Source organism: Solanum stenotomum, chromosome 5 (genome assembly GCF_019186545.1).
Source record: "Solanum stenotomum isolate F172 chromosome 5, ASM1918654v1, whole genome shotgun sequence".
In the NCBI taxonomy this organism is placed as follows: domain Eukaryota; kingdom Viridiplantae; phylum Streptophyta; class Magnoliopsida; order Solanales; family Solanaceae; genus Solanum; species Solanum stenotomum.
The window spans coordinates 22,791,570-22,811,226 of NC_064286.1; the positions used below are offsets into that span (position 1 = coordinate 22,791,570).

At 33.3% G+C, this 19,657-nt stretch overlaps 1 protein-coding gene and 2 pseudogenes across 3 annotated transcripts; all 3 read left to right on the plus strand.

The window, feature by feature from the left end:
- Positions 1-926: 926 nt before the first annotated feature.
- LOC125865073 (uncharacterized) lies at positions 927-8,571 on the plus strand. Of its 3 annotated transcripts, XM_049545245.1 has the most exons (10): positions 931-1,193; positions 3,063-3,134; positions 3,221-3,345; positions 3,448-3,608; positions 4,184-4,253; positions 4,892-4,946; positions 5,629-5,712; positions 6,289-6,327; positions 7,133-7,179; positions 8,201-8,571. In XM_049545245.1, the coding sequence occupies exons 1-10, from the start codon at positions 1,059-1,061 to the stop codon at positions 8,307-8,309; spliced, it is 897 nt and encodes a 298-aa protein (XP_049401202.1). In that variant the 5' UTR covers positions 931-1,058; the 3' UTR covers positions 8,310-8,571. The 3 variants fall into 3 exon arrangements, with proteins under 3 accessions (XP_049401203.1, XP_049401204.1, XP_049401202.1); XM_049545246.1 differs by lacking the exon at positions 6,289-6,327 and having other exon boundaries at positions 927-1,193; XM_049545247.1 differs by lacking the exon at positions 5,629-5,712 and having other exon boundaries at positions 927-1,193.
- Positions 8,572-10,323: 1,752 nt separating this feature from the next.
- Positions 10,324-11,051, plus strand: LOC125863791 (protein MAIN-LIKE 2-like; annotated as a pseudogene).
- A 360-nt stretch (positions 11,052-11,411) lies between these two features.
- Positions 11,412-12,051, plus strand: LOC125863792 (uncharacterized; annotated as a pseudogene).
- Positions 12,052-19,657: the final 7,606 nt, after the last annotated feature.

The following is a 19,657-nucleotide window of genomic DNA, read 5'->3' on the forward strand; positions in this document are numbered from 1 at the left end:
AATATGGGCTAGGCTCGTTGAGTCGACTTGGCCTAACCCTTGATTTGATAGGGTTGAGCTACAATTTTTGGAGCCCATTTAAGAAAAGGGTTTGTTTAGCCCGGTCTGAATAAGTCTATCGATTTATGGGGCTTGAGAAATATGGATAGGGTCGGCCCGTGGGCCAAATAAAAATTAATTAAAAAATAAAATAGAGTATTAATAATAACAAGAGTCTAAACTCAAAATCTACTTAAAGTTTGAAATATTACAATTTAAATACAAATTATGTTTATAAAATATGTACTACATAAAATAAAAATTTCCTAAAATTTCTAGGAAATCACTACATACCATAACCTATGAAATATTGTCATAGTTTTTGTGTTTTATTATGATCATTGGAAAACAATTAGGTTAATATTTCTATTTAGTTATTTATGTTTTTACTTAAAATCAAACTTAATAAATATTATAAAAATAATTTTATTTATGTATTTGATTAACAAGTAGAACACTAACACCATATAATATTGTCTTGCCGATATTTATGATAATATTTTTAAATTATAATTTAATTTAAAAATTATAAAAAAAATATATTTTTAAGAAAAGAGGACTGGTCCGGCAAACCCATAGCCCACGAACTTGTGAGCTGGACCGATCATTTTCTAGTCAACAAAAAAAATAAACTAGCCTGACCTGATCCGTCAAATTTCAAAACTTGTATGAATTAGTCCGAATGAAATGGGTCAACCCATATTAATAGCTCTATACGTAATTAACCCTATTCACTAGTTAATGTAATAAGAGTAAGCATTGAAGAGGATTTTGTAACAAAGATATGGACCCATTTGGATTGTGAAAACGAAACGAGAGGCTATGTTGAGTCCACGACTCGAATGATGTAAAGTACGTTAAATTGAAGGAGAGGTCCAGGTTGAAGGTATCAGATACACAGGTCTGTTATACAAGTCTTGTATCCTTTTCCCAACTCCAAACATCGGTAAGTGTTAGTAGAATTGGAAATTGTGGTGGGTATTGAAGAAAATGCTGAATGATGAAGTAGTGGTACATCCATGAAAGGTATATCTTTCTCACAAGCATTATCAGCCTTTGAATTCACATACATCGGCTGTGCTACATGTAACGGCTACATCAAACCCACAATTGTTGCTAAGAAGACCAACAATTCCCATACACCCTCTTCTATGGTACTCTCTCCTTGCCAACTATCTCTTCTTAATCATATCCTTATCTTACACTAGTAAATTTATTTACATTTTTATACATGCTTTCTTTATGTTGATACGTAGAAAAAGATAAATCATCAGTTGACGGATGTTCACCATGTATTATGGTGATCACTGTCTTCCAATTCAAAATCTAGGGGTTCAGTTAGACCAAGCCCTTTTGATTTAGTGTGTTCAAAATAGTGAATCATTTAACACATAATACATAGTTTGAGCTAAAACTATTGGGTTTCGATGAACCCATAACTTCTTAAACTACATATACCCCTGCAGAGAAGTAGATTGTGATGCTGCATCGGGTTTGTTCTAGAATGATAAGTAGCCAATTTCATTTTGCTTTTCGAAAATAGTGAAATGAGAGATATAAAAGTTAATAGGACTTCAAGAAATGATAAGCAAGTATTTAAGGAGAAAAAAAAGAAGAAAAAAGAAATGGGGTTCTTGTAGCCTATCTTAAGTAGTTGAAATGTTTATGCTTCTAATCTGTTGCAAAGGTGGTTGCTTGGTGGGAGAAAAGCTATCCACGTTCAAGTAGTCTTAAATATATATTAGGGTCATTAACCTCCACTATCAAAATTTAGTAGTATCATATTTCAGAATTCTAAATTTAATTTAAAGAATCATTAGCTGTAAAATTTAAAGAGATTTCGTTTAATTAAGGAAAAGAAAATAAAATCTACTAGTGATTTGGGTTGTCCAGTCAGTTATACCTTTTTTAAAGGAATGTAAGAGGTTGCTTGCACTATGATGTAAAAAAACACTTCTATGAAAAACTAGAGGGGAGATTGTTTAACTGGACTTAAGAATTATCTAGGAAAAATAGATAAAACATGAGTAATAGGATATGAAACATAATTTTGCTTTGATCATGGCCCAGCAAGTCTCACTATAGAAGGACCCTAAACGCTCATTGTGATATTCAGCAGTTTGAAAATAAGCACTTCCTCGTTTATTTTATGTGTTTTAGTTTGATGGGAAATAAGGAAAACTTTTGAATCTTGTGGTCTTAAACTAAAGATGTGTATAATGTATGCCTTTTGAATCTTGTGGTCTTAAGCATACTATGGAGGATATTGAATTAAAGAGTTACTAATATAAATAAGTGTCCCTTTTTATAAACAAACTAAAAATGAAAGTAATACACATAAATAGAAATAGAGGGAATAGTACTTTTTGTTGATGATATCGTTGGCATCATTTTTCTACCTAAAGACAGAGATTACATTTTGATTTTTGAAGTACTCTAATTGGCTTGCTTATTAGCAATCACATATCTTTATGTTATCCATAGGGCGAGTTATCAGAAAGGATAGAAGTTATGAAGAAACACTAGCTCGCTTTGTCAGACATATAGGAAGTCCATTTGCTTTGGTGATTGGAATGCTCTTCTGCTTATCTATTGTTTTTAAATGAAATAATTTTGCTGCTGTATCTCTATGTTGCTCACAACTGGATATATATCATTTGTATGGCCACTAGACATGCAAGTGCTGGAAGTTGATTTTGGGAGTAATTTGCATTAAGGGCTGGAACTGGTCAAACTGAAAAGTTGTTTGGGAATCATTCAAAAGTATAACTGAGAAATTCTTAAATTGGACACAAACAGTTTTTGGGATGTCATGGGATACCAAACCATGTATTTATCCATCGACTGGAAATGTGTGCTAGTATGCCAATCTTTCCTAGTTTTTAAAACTATATTTGCTTACTTTTTACAACTTTTGAAATATTTTGATAACTCCACCTAGAACTGGCAAGATCATCCTGTAATTTGAATGTCCTGCTGAATAATTTAAATCTGATAAACTTTACTTATTCGACTTCGAATAGGATACTGATACACCTCCTCCAAGGATTACATCAAACTTGAAGCAGAATTTGCAGTTCCTAAAATTATGGAAGGTCAGTCTTGAATTAATATCAATGGAACCTGTTACTAGATCTGGTATATTATTTTCAGCAATTCATATAGTAGAAAAATCCTTTAGGAGTTCCAAAAGAGAAAATCCAGTACTCCAAAGCCTGCTACTAGTTATCGTAAGAAGAAGGTGGAGAAGGAAGAACTGCCAGACGATGAAGAGATCTACCGGGATCCTACATTGGCACTATACTAGTAATTTTTTTCCAGGTCTTGTCTAGAATGAATTTTCTTGTTTAGTAAACATCATAGTAGGTGAATTGACAAACTACTTGCTTTTTTTAAAAATTTCTGTAGTACAAATCAGGTATTGGATACTGCTGTTCCCGTCTTGCTTGTTGATGGATATAATGTGTGTGGATATTGGCCAAAGTTGAAGAAGCATTTTATGAATGGAAGCCTTGACATTGCTCGTCAAAAACTCATTGATGAACTTGTATCATTCAGTTTGCTAAGAGGTTTGGATCTTTTTATCCTTCAATGAGCCTGTTCCTATGTTGCATAAAAGCTTGCTAGAGCACATGTGGTCTTGCCTAGCTCTAGAATCAAATGAATAAAGTTGTCTTCGTGTGACCTACATGTCATGAATTTGATCCGTGGAATATGCCACTGATACTTGTGTTAGGGTAGGCTGCCTACATCGCACTTCCTTGGGGTGAGGCCCTTCCACTATCCTGCATGAATGCGGTATGCTTTATGCACTGGGCTGCCCTTTTTATATGTGCATCTCAATAATCACTTGAAAGGCTCATAACTATCCTTGTAGTGAATTCCTTCTGATACTTTTATTTTCTGAGGTAGTTTATCTGATTCAGATTCTGCTACTCTTTTTGTTTAGAAGACTTTATTTTTAGCAATTGTAATATTATTCTGCTAGCTGTAGTAGTTTTCTTCTGTTTTTCATCAGATTATTGGCTTCTCGCACATTGAAATGAGCCCATATTGTCAAAACTAGTTGCTCTTTGTATACTTTATTCATGTCTTATTACTTGTCAATTGGTAAATGTTGCCATCTCATTTCAGTATATTGCAGAGGTGAAAGTGGTGGTTGTATTTGATGCTATGATGTCTGGAATGGCTACACACAAGGAAGACTTTGAGGGGTAATTCCATTAGACAATGAAAAACAACCCCGTAGTTACCTTCTGTGGATATGTTTCTGTCTGACAGACAGGCTCTCGGAATTTGCTATTATTTTTCTGCTTGTCTGTCATTACTGTAGTTTCATATGAAGTCAAATTCTTGTCCTCCTTTAAATAGTTAATATGTGGATATGCTGTTGCATTCTAATGCTATATGCTATTGATTGTTAATAATAGCAAGTCAGTGACCCATGCTTGTGAAACATTTTTGGGCCCTGATGTGATATCATGTTTATTTTCATATTTACTTGTTTTATTCATTCTTCATAATATGAAAAGGAATTATGAATCTGGAATTGAGCATACTTTCAAGGATTTTTTATTGTATTTATTTTCAGTCTCTATATTTTCCCACTTTTGAGATGTTCAGGTGACTAAAGAAGAAATCTGATTTCATTATCATATTTATCATGTTCATTGATATCTGATTCAGAAACCAAACATCTAATGGTCAGTTTTCTAATGACAGTTTATTTATACATCTACTTCTCAATTTCTTAGTTCTTGATTCAATCTACTTGTCCTGGTGAACTCTTGAATGCAGTCTAGACTAGACTGTTTAGTAGTGGAGTTCCATGACTCACTTCTTCATTTTGCAGCGTTGATATAGTTTATTCAAGTGAAACATGTGCTGATGCATGGATTGAGAAGGAGGTGAGAATGTGATGAAGCTCAATTCTAGAGAAGATTTATCATTTTTATTTTCAAGTTGCTGGGTAAATAACTTTACGTGTTAGTACTTAGTACTAGAAGTATGTTATCTCGATAGCCTTTTTGGATGGTAGTTTTTTTTTCCTGCAAGAACAATTGCAAAATTAATGCCCATTTACATTAGAAGTTAAAACTGAAAATTTGAATGATTGCTTTCATTTAATAAGGGTTGATGTTCATCTGTTCTTACCTTTTTATCCATGTCTCATAATACAGTGCAGATTTTTCAGTACAGATTGTGCATTTATTGGATCAAAGATGGGTTCACATCTGTGCTCATCCTTTAAATTTCTTTTACCATAAACCATGTCTACCTTATTCCTTAACCAAATTATTGCATGGTATTCACATGAAATCATTTTATATGTCCCAAGAATTTCCTAGTCTATTGCTGACATTAGAGTTTGGTCCACGAGTGGTTGAAGGGTAATTGTACTTGGTATGGTTTGAGTTGAAAGTTATCTCTCCAGTTTTATGTGAATTGTTGCACCACCATTAGATGCAATACTGGGCCTTACACTGAATTATAGAAACTAGTTTGCTTGATGCACATACCTTTATGTGTAATATTTTGCTGATCTTTCTATGGCTGGACTGATAGATTTGTTGTCCATGACATTGAAAGGTGGTCGCTTTAAGGCAGGATGGGTGTCCAAAAGTATGGGTTGTCACATCTGATCATAATCAGCAGCATGCAGCCTATGGAGCAGTATGTACTTCTACCTTGATATGTGATAGGATTCTAAGTAGGAAACTCTAAAGAAAATGATAATGGAAAGAAATAAGCAAAATGTAGAAGAAAGATACTATTGATAATGGATTTATGGGGAACATTGGATTTGTTACCAACACTTCCCAATCGAATTCAATCAAGTCCAAATGGTCATATTGACTTGATCAAAGTTTCCAATGCTAAAAGGAGGAGGGGGGGGGGGGGNGGGGGTTAAAACCTTAAAATGAAGGTTGAGTTGTTGCACTTAATTCAAGTGAATTTCTTATGCTTGTGATTTCCTGATCCATGTACTAATTGAAGTGCACCGACAACTTTCCCCTGTGGTCTGAATCTGATTATATATTTCTGATAGCACTCACACATATCAATTTTTTTCTGGTACTCTAACCTTCTATGAAGGTAAAATGATTAGCTATCTGTTTCAAAAAAAAAGTACAATAAGTAGCTATTTCAGCCACAGTCGGCAACCTCTTTTCTTCACCATCCATTCTCTAGCATACATCCTTTGGGTAGAGACTAATTTCCTTATTAAAACTTTGGCGGTTCTACCAGGGGGCTTTTGTTTGGAGCTGCAAGGCCTTAATCTCTGAGGTAATGAGCAAATATCAGATTCTTCATGGTGCTTGGCATTAACCTTTGTCATCTCTCAATTTTCTCTGCTGCTTCATGTCTTAAAACAGAACAAAGGAACGCGAGGTTGAGAGTTAAAATAAATTCTTTCTTCTGCATAAAGAAGAACAAAGAAAATAAAAGTATATATTTTTTGTTTTCCTGTGACTTTTATTTCATTTAGTGAGATGAGAAGTTTCTACACCGTACTTGTTACCTGAACTGAAGAAAATATAGTTTTCTTAAACTTTTCTTCATTTATTCTCAGTCCTCTTATTCTTGTTTTCCTTCTCCACTTTCTTTCTAATGGAAAAATATGGGAGTTGCTCCTCAACTTAGTAGGTGTAACTTAACAATCTAAGAGAAGGGGTATGTTGAGTCCAAAAAGGAAGTTCAAGGGCTTAGATGAGAGTAACTATAGTATAAGAGCGTAAGCAATATTCTTCTGTAAAGTCTAAAGCTATATGGTCTTTCCCCCTTATGTATTGCATAGAACTACTGGTAAAATTGTTTTTGTACAATACTTGTACTCAGTAGAATAGTTTTATTTTGACTCTAACTCACATTTGGATTAGAGACTTAAGAATGTGATCCGTGCTGTTGACATTGGCACCTTATCTGACTTTGTTTTAGTTAAAAATGTCCAACACCTGTATGCTTGTGGATATGAAGATTAGGTGCTTGAATGTTCTTCTAAAGTGTTTGCACTAAATAGTAACAGCTACTGCTACGAATAATCTGCTCCCTAATTCTGATGTAAATTCTCTGATCCTTTGAGATAATGTAGATTAAAGCTTCACACAAGGAGGTTGAGAGAATGCTGCGGGAACATAGGTATATCGCGTAGTTTGAATTTTTTTCGTTTCTTGTCTAATCTGGAGATTACTCAGCTCCTCGGGTTGGAAAAATATTCATCTGAATGCATTTATGGTAGCTTTAAGCGACTCAACTTTTCCATATTCTTCTTGACCTTTCAAGAAAAATTATTTTAACACAATTAAATGCTAGTTTGCAGTGTTTTGTTCTTTTATTTACCTTGCAGTTGTTTCTCGTAAGGCATATAAAGTAGTAGACTTTCTGAAAGAGAGTTTTTAATAATTACTTTTGAACTTGTTTAAAGTTGAATTGAAGGCATTTCTTGTGATTAGCTTTGCTCTAATATATTCTAGTTGAGGTTTGAAGAGGGACATTGCGGAATCCTTCATCTTTCTTACAGCATGTAGTTAAGAGTCATTTAGTAATTGACCTGCTCGAGCCCCTTGTCCTCAGCTGAGCGGGTGAGAATGTAAAATCTAGCATGTTGATGAAGTTTTTTTTTTTTACTTTTTGATGAAGTAAAATGTTACTTTCTAGTCTGTTCTCTTTTCTTCTAATATGAAAAAGAAAATGCTATGTTATGCTACTAGACAAACAAGTATAACCCAGCACCAATAACAGTACGTACCTCATAAACTGCTTGTAAGCTAAACTAATGGCAGTTATCTCGTGAACTGTTTTCTTTGTTTTTAGTTTTACTGAAGATAAGTAAGTAGAAATTGTTGAAGAAGAAGTTTGACAATACATATTTTGTATGATTGTGTGTGCTGTTGCTTTGTTTTTGTTGTTATTGCTCTTTTCCCCTCCCTGAAAAAGTAGTTATCATTTGCATTGTGGACATTTCAACTCATCAACTATATATAGCTCATCCATTCAGGACACTTCTTTCCTTTCCAGCTGTTGAATCAATTGGCAAAACTATTAATGATAGGCTATAGTATGATTAACAGATCCTATCCATGTTGTCTTTCACACTTACATAATTTCACCGCCATCTGACAATGCTAATAGTTTCTTGATGTGTCAATTTTCTTCACAGATCTACTTCTATGCAAGGTAAATTGTTAAAGCACAACCTCGGTGCAGAAGTTGTGGATGCTCTGAAGGACCTCAGGGACCATCTTTCTCAAAATGAGACGCGCAGATGATAAGTCTCACGAGAGACTATGTCAGAGACGAAGCAGAATTTTAAGTCAATGGATGCGAAGTTCTAACTGCCCTAATAACTTTATGACTGTATATTTGAATGTGTGTTATAGACACATGTATACCAAATGTTTCAACCACATGTGTGCATCTTGGGCTGATGCTGCCTTCAACATTCATCCGCATCTGGGTTATTTATTCCTTGTGCCAACATCATGGAGATGCATACATTTTTTGAAACTACTGTTGAGTATTTACAAGTTATTGTCGACATTGTCTGCTTGTTGGGGGAGTGGTATATAAGTTGGATGGAGTTTATTGTTCTAGCTAATGATACTTTTAATATTGCAAAGATCATGTTCTTGCCTCAAATTATGCATAGTGATCTAGTTTGCCCTGTTCATTCCCCTACAGTGAATTATTTATGGGTAAATTTGTCACGTGATACTTACTAATGACTGAAATCACAAAACTAAATTTCATAATCCATAAATCGCAGAATCTAAAACTCATATTTTTGCCTAGTAAAATACATTTCAAATAAACTTATATTTACACATTATTTTCAAAGCCTAACCCACCTATTACCCGTATTTTAAATCCAATTGCACTATATAAAACAGAGTAAAACTCACATGGATTTGGCTGTACATTGTTAGGATTAGAAACCGCCTAAATCATGAAATGTGCATTGGTAGGGGCTAGTCAGATGACTGTACGTTTGAAGTCAAGTAACTCCCTCCGTTTAAAAAAAGAATAATATAATTGGACTTAACACATAGTTTAAAAAAAAATAATGACTTTACAATCTTGTGATCCTAAATTAAAGTTGTGTGAAATATACCAAAACATTATTTAATCTTGTGGCTTTAAACATGCCATAGAGAAAGCTAAAATTGAAATGTTGCCAAAATAAAATAAAATGGAGTCATTCTTTGTCAAACACGCTAAAAAGAAAATTAGCTCTTTCTTTTTTAAACGGAGGGAGCATTACAATTTTTGGACTAAAATCAGGATTATATAATCTGCATAACTTATTCATTATGGGATAAGTTATTCAGATTATAGTCTTTGATTTTAAAATCGTTTTAGCTAATACCTCTAACTAAACAAATAATAAATTTAATTTAAATTTTAAATGGAGATAGTCCAACTAATTCCTTCATCCGAAAATACCCCTTGGTGCTTAGGCTGTTTTGAAAAATGGTACTCACACATGTCTATTACTATGAAAGCACCAGATGGTATCTATCTTCAAGTCCATTGGTTTAGGACTAGGATGTATAACTCTAAAGTTAATGTATTTATAATAGATTAATTTGATATAATTTATGATTCGGATATAAAATCCTGATACAAAAATACAATAGATAGTCATATGGTGAGAACATCATATGTGCATGAGTTAGCTAAGAAGACAAACTATAAAGAATTGTTTGCGTTAAGGTAAGTTTCAGGAGTCCGAAGCCTAAAGAGCAACAAAATTGTCAAAGATTTTCAAAGGGCACATCAATTTATTTTTTTTAACCAAAAGGACAAACTTTTTTCGAATTTTTTCAAAAGTCTTTCATCTATGAGGTAAGTTTTGATTTATTTTATTTTTAATTTCAAGAATTAATTTTTAACTTTTATATGGTATTATGAACATATTCGTCTTTAAATAATTATATTAACATTAACACTTATTTTTATATTTTGTATATAGATATGCATCCGTCAAATATGTACATACATTATGGTCTAGTAGAGTATGATATATTAAAAATTCAAGTTGATCATCGTTCTGAAGGAATTTGGAATGGTAGCTTAAAAGAAGAGAAAACTTGCTTATATACGCGTCGCAGTTCTGTTGAATTTCAGCAACATATAAAATATCATCTATTACATCCTCACATTAGTCAGTATTTTGAAAATTATAGGTTTAAAAGAATTCTTGATGTAGGATGTGTGTTGTATGACTCCGGATTAATTTCTGTTTTAATTGAAAGGTGGCGTCTAGAAACACATACCTTTCACATGCGAACTGGGAAGGCTACCATAACTTTACAAGATGTAGAAATTTTGTTCGGAATGATGATAGATGGTAGTCCTACAATTTTAAAGGGCACTGATACTTTAGGAGTTTTGGGTAGACAAGAAATGATGTTTGAATTAACATAATGGTTACTAGATAACGATTATTTTTCTGGTGTTAGTAGACTGTTAACATATAAATTAATTGAGCATATTAAGGGTTTACATGATATTACTGATGATTCAACTGAGGTGCAACAAAGGTTCAAATTATATTTATTATGGGTAATATGGTGGGTCAATATTTCCAGATAAATCTAATAATAAGTTTAATTTGGACCTTTTGATTGACATGAAAAATTTTAACGTAATGTCAACACAAGCATGGGGAGCAGCTGCATTATCATATTTGTATAACTGCTTATGTCGTGTATCAATGAAACAATCAAATGAAGTTTGTGGATTTCTCTCTTTAATGCAGATATACATTTTTATATGTTAGTAATATGCACTTTTAAATTTAATTATATTCTAAAAAAAATGTTAAATTTTATTTATTGTAGATTTGGGCATGAGAACGTATTATTCCCCTACAACTATTATTGTTCCCTCTAAGGACCAATCAACTTGAAGCTCCAACTGCGCTTGCACGTAAATGGACTCGACATAGAAATCATCAAAATGAGGCACAAACAGTAATCGATGTGATTAGGGATGTACTAGATACCTAACTGATGATTAGGTATTTAAATATTATTAGTAGTTTTAACTATTCATATTAGTATCCCATTTTATTTAAATTTTTAACTATTCATATTTATATCCCACTATCCAAGAAAATCATGTGAATATAATAACAAATACATAAATTTTTGGTAGGTCCTCAAAATAAAAATTATATGACATAATAGTAAAAAAAAAGATATTTCGTAAGATTGTTTTAATTAATGTATATTTTTGTTTTTAGTTTTTTGTCAAAATATTTAATAATTATCTTACTTACATTTTTTTTATAGTTTATTTGGCAACCTTATTCAGAAGATGTTATTAATGAATTGCCTGAGTGGTGTCGGTTAGGACAATCTGTCTGGATGGCACATGTGCCACTCATTTGTGGAATTTATCGTGAATGGCACATGGTTGATCGTGTTGTGAGACAATTGGTTATTTACAACATATTTTTGGACCGTGTATCCAATTTTCCAACATCATTTTAAGCGTGATAAATGATCCAAAATAAAACAAGAGGATATAGATGCATTTAACTACACACAATATTTATGGGAACAACGTCAAAATTGTATATTTTGACCTCCATTTGTAAGTGATCAAGCAGATTACTTTCATTGGTACATGAGGCACTCCCGCATGTTCATTGAAAATCAACATGTTGTACAAAGAGGGTATCAACACATGGCAGAAAGACATGAGGCATTAGTATTTATATTATGAAAATTTTAAATTATTATATCGATCTTTAACAATTTTTTTGTTATTAATAAATTTATTTATTTATTTTAGGCTAGGAGTCATGAAATGCAGTATCATCGAGCTCGAATGAAAGAAAATGATGAAAATCAATCTAATGAAATGAGACAATATGCAGAGAAAGTCACTCGTATTTCAATGGAGTCAATGAATGCGGCCTCCTAAGGAACATGATTGAGCTTTGCTCCTGATTACAATCCTCCCACTCTAAAGCGAATCATCCAATTACACCCCAACTCATGACACTTGCAAATAACTCTCCAACTTTTATTCTTGGATTGATCACAAAGAATTTTTTTTTTATTGCAAGACTATATGCTCTTACGACAGATTTCATTTGTTTCTTATTCATAAATAGCATACCTAGTTGCATATACAAATTAGATTAATCAATATAAAATAAATAAATAAAATACTACAAAAAATTTAGTTTGGAACAATCGAACATGACTGAATATATTTAAGATTGTTTGGATTCCAAAGTGCAGTTCAGATAGAACTATCATCTCTTGTATAGATAAAATCTTATGCACTTTCTTCAGTGTGATCTAAGTATGGAATCACGGTAGAATGATGATTAACACTTTGATCTTCAACGGGTGCATTAGGTACTATCCACATCATCATCATCAGACATTTCATCATTGTCTGTTAATTCATGCTCCAAAGGTTCATCACTATGCAACTCACCAACTCGTTCATCACCCATAACATTGTTGTTCACAATTTGTGTACAATAATTCACTGCATCGTGAAGTTGGTCACACCTATAAAATATAGTAAAAGAAATATATTGTATATTGAAATATTTTTTTAATTTAATAAATAAGAAAATATCACTTTATTTACCTATCAGTTGACTCCAGTAGAAAAAAATAATCACTCGGATTCAAATTATTCAAGTGCATGGAAGCATTGCTAGGCTCTCCCATATTATAATCCGATGCTCTCCAATCCAAATAATAATCATGAACATATAAGATAATTTTTGCTTATGAAATTGTTGTGTCAGAAGCGATATTTTCAAAAAAAATTAGAGGGGGAATTTCGCTACCTAGATCCTATTACCTCCCTAAACTCATTTTTTTCGTATTTTTGTGCACCTTTTGTGCTGATGTGGCACCTTCAATCACCCAAGTTGGTTGTGTTTGTACACACTCTCCTACCATGTGTGTAAATATTATTTTTAATTAAAAATAATCTTAATTTTTTTTGTAAAAAGTATTCTTATTTTTTTATCTTGTCTTTAAATTAAGTTAATACACATTTATTACGTTGTATCAAAACTTTTTTTTACCTACATTCATTGTTTTTCTCTTTTATTTTTCTATTGATTTTATTTTCTTTGTCTTTCATTTTGATTTGATTTCAAATGTCTTGTATTTAAAATAAGTGAATTTTGAACGGATATCAAAATAAGTGAAGAAAATCAAATAAAATATTAAAATTAAAGGACACTTTTAAATTATTTTTTTAAAAAAATAAACATAATTTTTTAAAAATAATTTAAAGTGAAAAGATAATAAATTAAATAAAAAAAGTTAAAAGTGAAAAGAAATTAAAATAAATATTTTACAAAGAAAGAAATAAAAATAATTAAATATATATAAGTTTTAGGGATAAGGGTCTGAAAAATATCCCAACTTTGGTCGAAATTGTTGTTACGATACCAAACTTTATGGAGGACCTTTTACCCCCCCAGAACTATTTAATAGTGTATTTTTTACCCCCTAAATTATTTAATAGTGTATTTTAAAGGTATATATGTGCCCACGTGGACACATTACTATTTATAATTATGCATTATTTTTTATGTCCACGTGGGCAAATATATATGTTTAAAATACGGTATTAAATAGTCTAGGGGGTAATAGGTCTTCATTAAAGTTTGGTATCGTAACAACAATTTCGGCCAAAGTTGGGTGCTTTTCAGACCCTTATCCCTAAGTTTTATTATCAATAAATATGTGTACTAACTAATTATAAAGTTATCAATCAAAAAATGACATGTGTCCAATTTGTGCACTCATCACTTGCCTTCAAGAGAGTGTGCACACTCTCTATGCCATGTCAGCGTTTGTGGTGTATTTATTTCATTTTAAATTAGTTTAAGGGGGGTAATAAGACCCTAGTTAAGTTTAGGCGTGTCTCTGAGATTTCAGTCATAGTCTAGGGGTACTTTTGCCTTGTCCCATTTTTTAAAAAATTGAGAAAATCACTACTTAGGCAGCGCTTTAAAAAAATCATTTTTTTAAATTTATAAAATAAAATTGCTTTAAAAATAAATTCGTGAAAAACACTGCAGGAGCAGCGATGTTCTTTAAAAAAAGAAATTTTTTTTTGACAAAATCACTGGTAGGTCAGCGATTTTTATTTCTTTAACGGAGTAACGACGTCAATATTTTTCAGAAGAAAATTGCTTCATCAAGAGTGATTTTTGCCCTTTTGGTTAAAAAAAAAATTGATGCCCTTTTGGAATTCTTGACAATTTTTTGCCATTTAAGCTTCGATTTCTATTATGAGCTTGTGTAATCGACAAACGTGTGAGACCCGATGCGTTGTTATTTAGTTGTAGTGGCCTAGCAGGGCAGTTGGCATGTTTCTGGGTGGTTTGACATGTATGGTATAGTCCGTTTATAGGGGATTTTCTGTTGAAAAACGAAGAACTTTCTAGCCCTACTCGTGCGTTTGATGAAAGCAGCACACTATGCTGTTGAGCAGTCGAGTTCCTCCACTGGTGGACCTTGAGCTCACATGAGAGAATAAGATTCTAGAAGAGTTGCATGAAAAATGTATTTCATTGAATGTGAAAATTCAAAATGTCACGATCTGAGTCTACATTCTAGACGTGGCCGGCACTCGAGAACCATTGCTAGTCCCCAAGCGAACTCTCATCCTGGCTGACTACAAGCGGAAGACTAACGCAAGCATATAAAAACTTAAAACTAAATAAAGTTAATTAAAACTCAAATACAAAGTTTTAACTCAAATGATAAACTCTGAATATAATAGAATTTTCAACTAGCCAAAAATAGGCAACTCAAGTCTTTAAAATAATTAACAAAATAAATGAAATAAACTTCTTAAACTCTATTGTCTATCTATGAAGCCTCTAAATGACAAATATGGAAGTTGGGACAAGTCCCATGACATCCTGACAAAACTGAAACTAAATGGAATCCTCCGGCAGCAAGGAGGCTCACCATAGCTAACTCGAACTGCAAGTGGTATCAACGAAGCTTCTGTTGATGACCCTGAATACCTGTATCTGTATCATAAAAGATGCAGAACAAATGGCGTCAGTACATGGAATGTATGAGCATGTAGGGGGGATTCTAAAGCATAAACATAAGCTTGTACTGATGGAAAAGAAACATACTTACCGCTTCTCAACTCAGAGAAAATAGGGCTCAACTCAATAATATGATACTCAACTTAGAATACTCAACTCAATGCAATATAAAACGACGATAAAAGTACAATTTATATAAAGCATTTTAAAACAGTAGATAACAACTCAATGTATTTAAAATACAATAGTAACTCAGTTTGTATGTAAAAATACAAAATAAACTCTGTTTGGGAGATTCTCAAACCGAGAATCATCCCTATGAATTATGTGATGATACAACGTCTCGTCCACGCTGCCAGAACTGTCATATACCTTGTCGGGGTATAGAACTCCTTAACGAAGTGGATCCACTAGTCTATGCTTAAAAGCAATACGTAATCATCTAAAAAATATGACCCTTTCTACCCACGTTGGCTACATGGTTTAAGAGGGCGGTGAGTTGTTAGAAATCTCCCCCATATCAATGCTCAAAACTACTTCCAAAATATAACTTAGCTCATTATGTTTTAAAGAAAACATTTCCTCTTCCTCAACTTTGAGATTATTAATCAAAATATTTCTCTAGAAAGAGATAGTGCTCAAAATTCCTCATAACTCATTTGGAAATCTTAGTTTCCTCCTCTTTTAAAATGTGAAAATATTTACTCTTGGAAATACATAGTTCCCATATATTCATTTTTAAAAATGAACTCAACTTTAACCATCCTCATACTCAAGTCTTAAAACAAGTTTAGAAAAAATTATAAAAGACTTCTCAATATAGGGTTCATGCCTAATTATGGACGTGAACGACTCAATTCAAGGTTTTTAGTAACCATACGTAGAACTCAATACTCGGAACTAAAAAACTCCAGAACTCAAGAACTTCAATGATACTACTCATTTCAAGAATGCTAGACTCAGAGGTTTCATGCGGAATTATGGGCATGAACAACTCAACTCAAGGGCTTTATGATACTACTCATCTCAAGAATGCTCAACTCATACGGTTCATGCGGAATTATGGGCATGAACAACTCAACTCAAGGGCTTCATGGTTAACATGTAGTAGTCCCATAAGTAGAAATATAACTTCAAAAGGATTACAAACTCAACTCTCAAGAACTTAGAACCTGGAGATACTACTCCTCTCAGAGATACTCAACTTATAGAGTTCATGCAAAATTTATGGGCATGAACGACTCGACTAAGAGTATAGTTAACAATATAGAACTCATGTGTACGACTCTTCTCATTCTCATACTTACTTTCTCAAAACTTAGCTTAAATCGATAGTTGATCACAAAGGATTCACAATTTAACTTAAATACTTTCTTGAACTCATCTCTTAACTCTTTCTGGAATTTGAATTATGAATTCAAGAATTATGATTCATGATATGAAGGATCTCGATGATAATGTAGACTCATGAACACATTCTCCTCATTCTCATGCTCACTTACTCGAGTCTTGATACAAATTATTAGAAATTGTAGAAGTCTCCTCAAAAGAACTCAAAAGGGACTTTCTCAAAATACTCGAAAGAACTCTCAAGACTCGACTCTTAACTCTACCTTGAATTTGAATTATGAATTCAAGAGTTATGATTTGTGATATGAAGGATATCGTGATGATTAAATGAGTTTTAGATAGTTAATCGTGAAAAACGGTCGAAAAATACTGCTTGGGGAGCAAGTTCGCGATGTGGAGATGAATTATAATATTTGGTCGCGAAATAATTTTTGAAATAATGGAGTCCGCATTCTCTTCGCGTCGTGGAGAGAGAAATTTCACTCTGGGGAGAAAGTCCGCGATGCGGACTTGGGCGCCAACCTGCCCGATCTCTTCTTCTTCTCCCAAATCCGATTCAACTCATACCCACTGAAATGCTAAGGAAAAACTCTCGAATTCCTATAACCCAGAACAATTTTAGTGAAACTCACTCAAGAACTATCAATTTACTCAACCTTTTAACAAAATCTTCGCCTCAAGAACTCAACCAAACATCAAGATTCAAGAACCAATAACAACTCTTCAAGAGACTCATCAATAAATTAATTTCTCAATCTCTAGGGATGAATTCGATAATGTAAAACATTATTGGCTTGTGGGTGAACCAATCCAACATCATGAAAACTTAAATACCTCTTAGGGATCAAACCCTTGGTGAAAATCAGCAAAAAAACTCAAGAATCTCAATGAACGCCTTGAACTTTTCCTATTTTCTCCTCTTTTCTCTTCTTGGACTCTCTTCTAAAATCCTAAGTGTATTGGGGATGAATGAAACTGATTGTAATCAGTTTAGACCCCTGAATTACTACTAGAAACATTTTTAAGTTGAAGGGGTAAGGAAAAAACCAAAATACCCCTCACAAATTCGGGTAACTTTCCTTAACTGGTTAGGCTGACTTCAAAAGGGCATATCTCACTTATCCGAACTCGAAAGTTAGCAAACTCGGTGGCATTAGAAATATAATCCAAATACCTTTACTTGATATCTTATGGGCCACCTAACTCATCCTGTACTGAAAGTTATGGTCATTTGAAGTTGACCCAAAACTTAAAGAACTTACGAATAACTTGAATGAATTCTCATTAGTTCTTTTTGGAACTCAAGGTGCTACATCTAGTGACCTTTAATACTTAAGAAAATTTTAAATTCCTCGGCAAAATCCTACTCACAACGAAGGATGGTTCGAGTCTTAGCTCAAAAAATTTATGGGGTGTTACAATATCTCCCCATTGGGATCATTCTTCCTCGAATGACGGCTGGACTGGGTATGGAACGGGGTTACTCTCATCATCTCTACCATGCCAACTAGAATTTCCCGCATTACTACTCGGAACCAACTAAGGGCTCTCATTTAGCTATTTCTCATAGTAAAACCTCATCCTTCTCTTCAACCTCATTTATATCCTTAGACAGAATTATCACATCATCATTATCACGATAAGATCACTAACCTTCTCTTTCTCAAATCACTCTATTACTAAAAGGACCTCTGAAAAGATATCACTCATACTCTTTGGAACTCATTACTATATTAATCTCAAACACTTGACTTGATTTATCATCTTGTTATTTCCCCCCTTAGGTCTAAAGATGACTGTTGGAAGCTATGGACCTATTCCATCATCTCTAAACTGGTCTACATCCTCTTTTACTCTAACATTCGGGAGAAGTTTATCTCATGACTACCGAACTCTTCATAAGAAGGTACTAAGATCTCTTTCTAAGGTGTTTCTCTTAACCTCTTATGATTACATACCATCTCGGTACACCTCTTAATTCTCTTGTTACTGTTATGACTTAGCCACACTTCACTGCCCTTATCTAAAGGTTAGGGTCTCTCACTTGTACCACTCATATTTATTGCAGCCAACATCTCAATTTCTCACCTGCTCTATGTTAAGTCTTCTTGATCAAATCTCATGACTAACATCATCACCCTTATGTTGCCATTCTTTTGATCACGACACTCATCTCAAATTTAAGCTTAATGTTTATTACGAAACCCGAATATTAATATGATTGCTCACCTACTATACTAACTCACCACTAATATGCACAAATTTAGAAACACTCGTCCACTAGGACCTTATAACAAGTAGTCAATCCTTACCTCTCAATCTTGATACTCACAAATTACCGTCACATTCCACTTCAAAACTTAAGTACTACTTACTCACTTACTGCGCATTATCTCTTAAATAGCTCTATCATCCTCTGAATAACATGGGGTCCCCCCCTTGAAAGTTCATAAGCCTAGCTTGGGTCTATCACCTCATGAACACTCTGCTATATGATTCCACAAATATATTTAGTCTCCTCTAATCACGATGACACATAGACATCAACTCTATATTGGTTAACAATAGACTCTAACTCATCTTGACTAGTAACTATTCATCTTCATTCTATCAAGAACTCTCTACAACCTTATTATTCCTTATTCTACTCATAAAGGTACTCATCACTTATAACTGACTAGGTGCATGATTTCAATAACATAATCTGCCCCATCACTATCTCATTTCCTTAGATTACTGAACCTCTACATACTTTCCTTTAACTCTGGGCACTTTCACTACTACTGCTCATGATCTCGTAACGCATACTACCTTTTAGGGTGAAAATATTACCCAAGCTATACAACACACTTCCTCATAAGGATCTCAGCTGAAACAAGGCTTAGAAAAGAGAGTACAACTCGTTTTTAGCTCAAATGCACAATTCATATGAATATGAGTGCATTCCTTTGAAACTGAACTCTAAAGCTCACTCACGGGCTTCTCTCAAGCACCTCTGAGGTCTCTTGACTTTCTCAAAACTCTTTATAAGAACAACTCATCGATAAAGAAATGACTTTTCTTTTCAACCACCTCTAGTATAAGGGGTAGTCGAATGAATCTAAGAAATGCACAAGTACGAATAAATCTGTATGACATAGCTCTAGTGCACGATTAAGAGTATGAAAGAAGGGAAACTTTTCTTAAATGTCTGTAGTCTCTCATTTA

What these genes read in the sequence shown, in the direction of transcription:
- LOC125865073 (XM_049545245.1), top strand. Translation starts at nt 1,059, where the DNA reads ATGAAAGGTATATCTTTCTCACAAGCATTATCAGCCTTTGAATTCACA. An exon ending in AGTTCCTAAAATTATGGAAG is followed by an intron (nt 3,135 to 3,220) that starts GTCAGTCTTGAA and finishes AAAATCCTTTAG; the next exon opens with GAGTTCCAAAAGAGAAAATC. An exon ending in CACAAGGAAGACTTTGAGGG is followed by an intron (nt 4,254 to 4,891) that starts GTAATTCCATTA and finishes TTCATTTTGCAG; the next exon opens with CGTTGATATAGTTTATTCAA.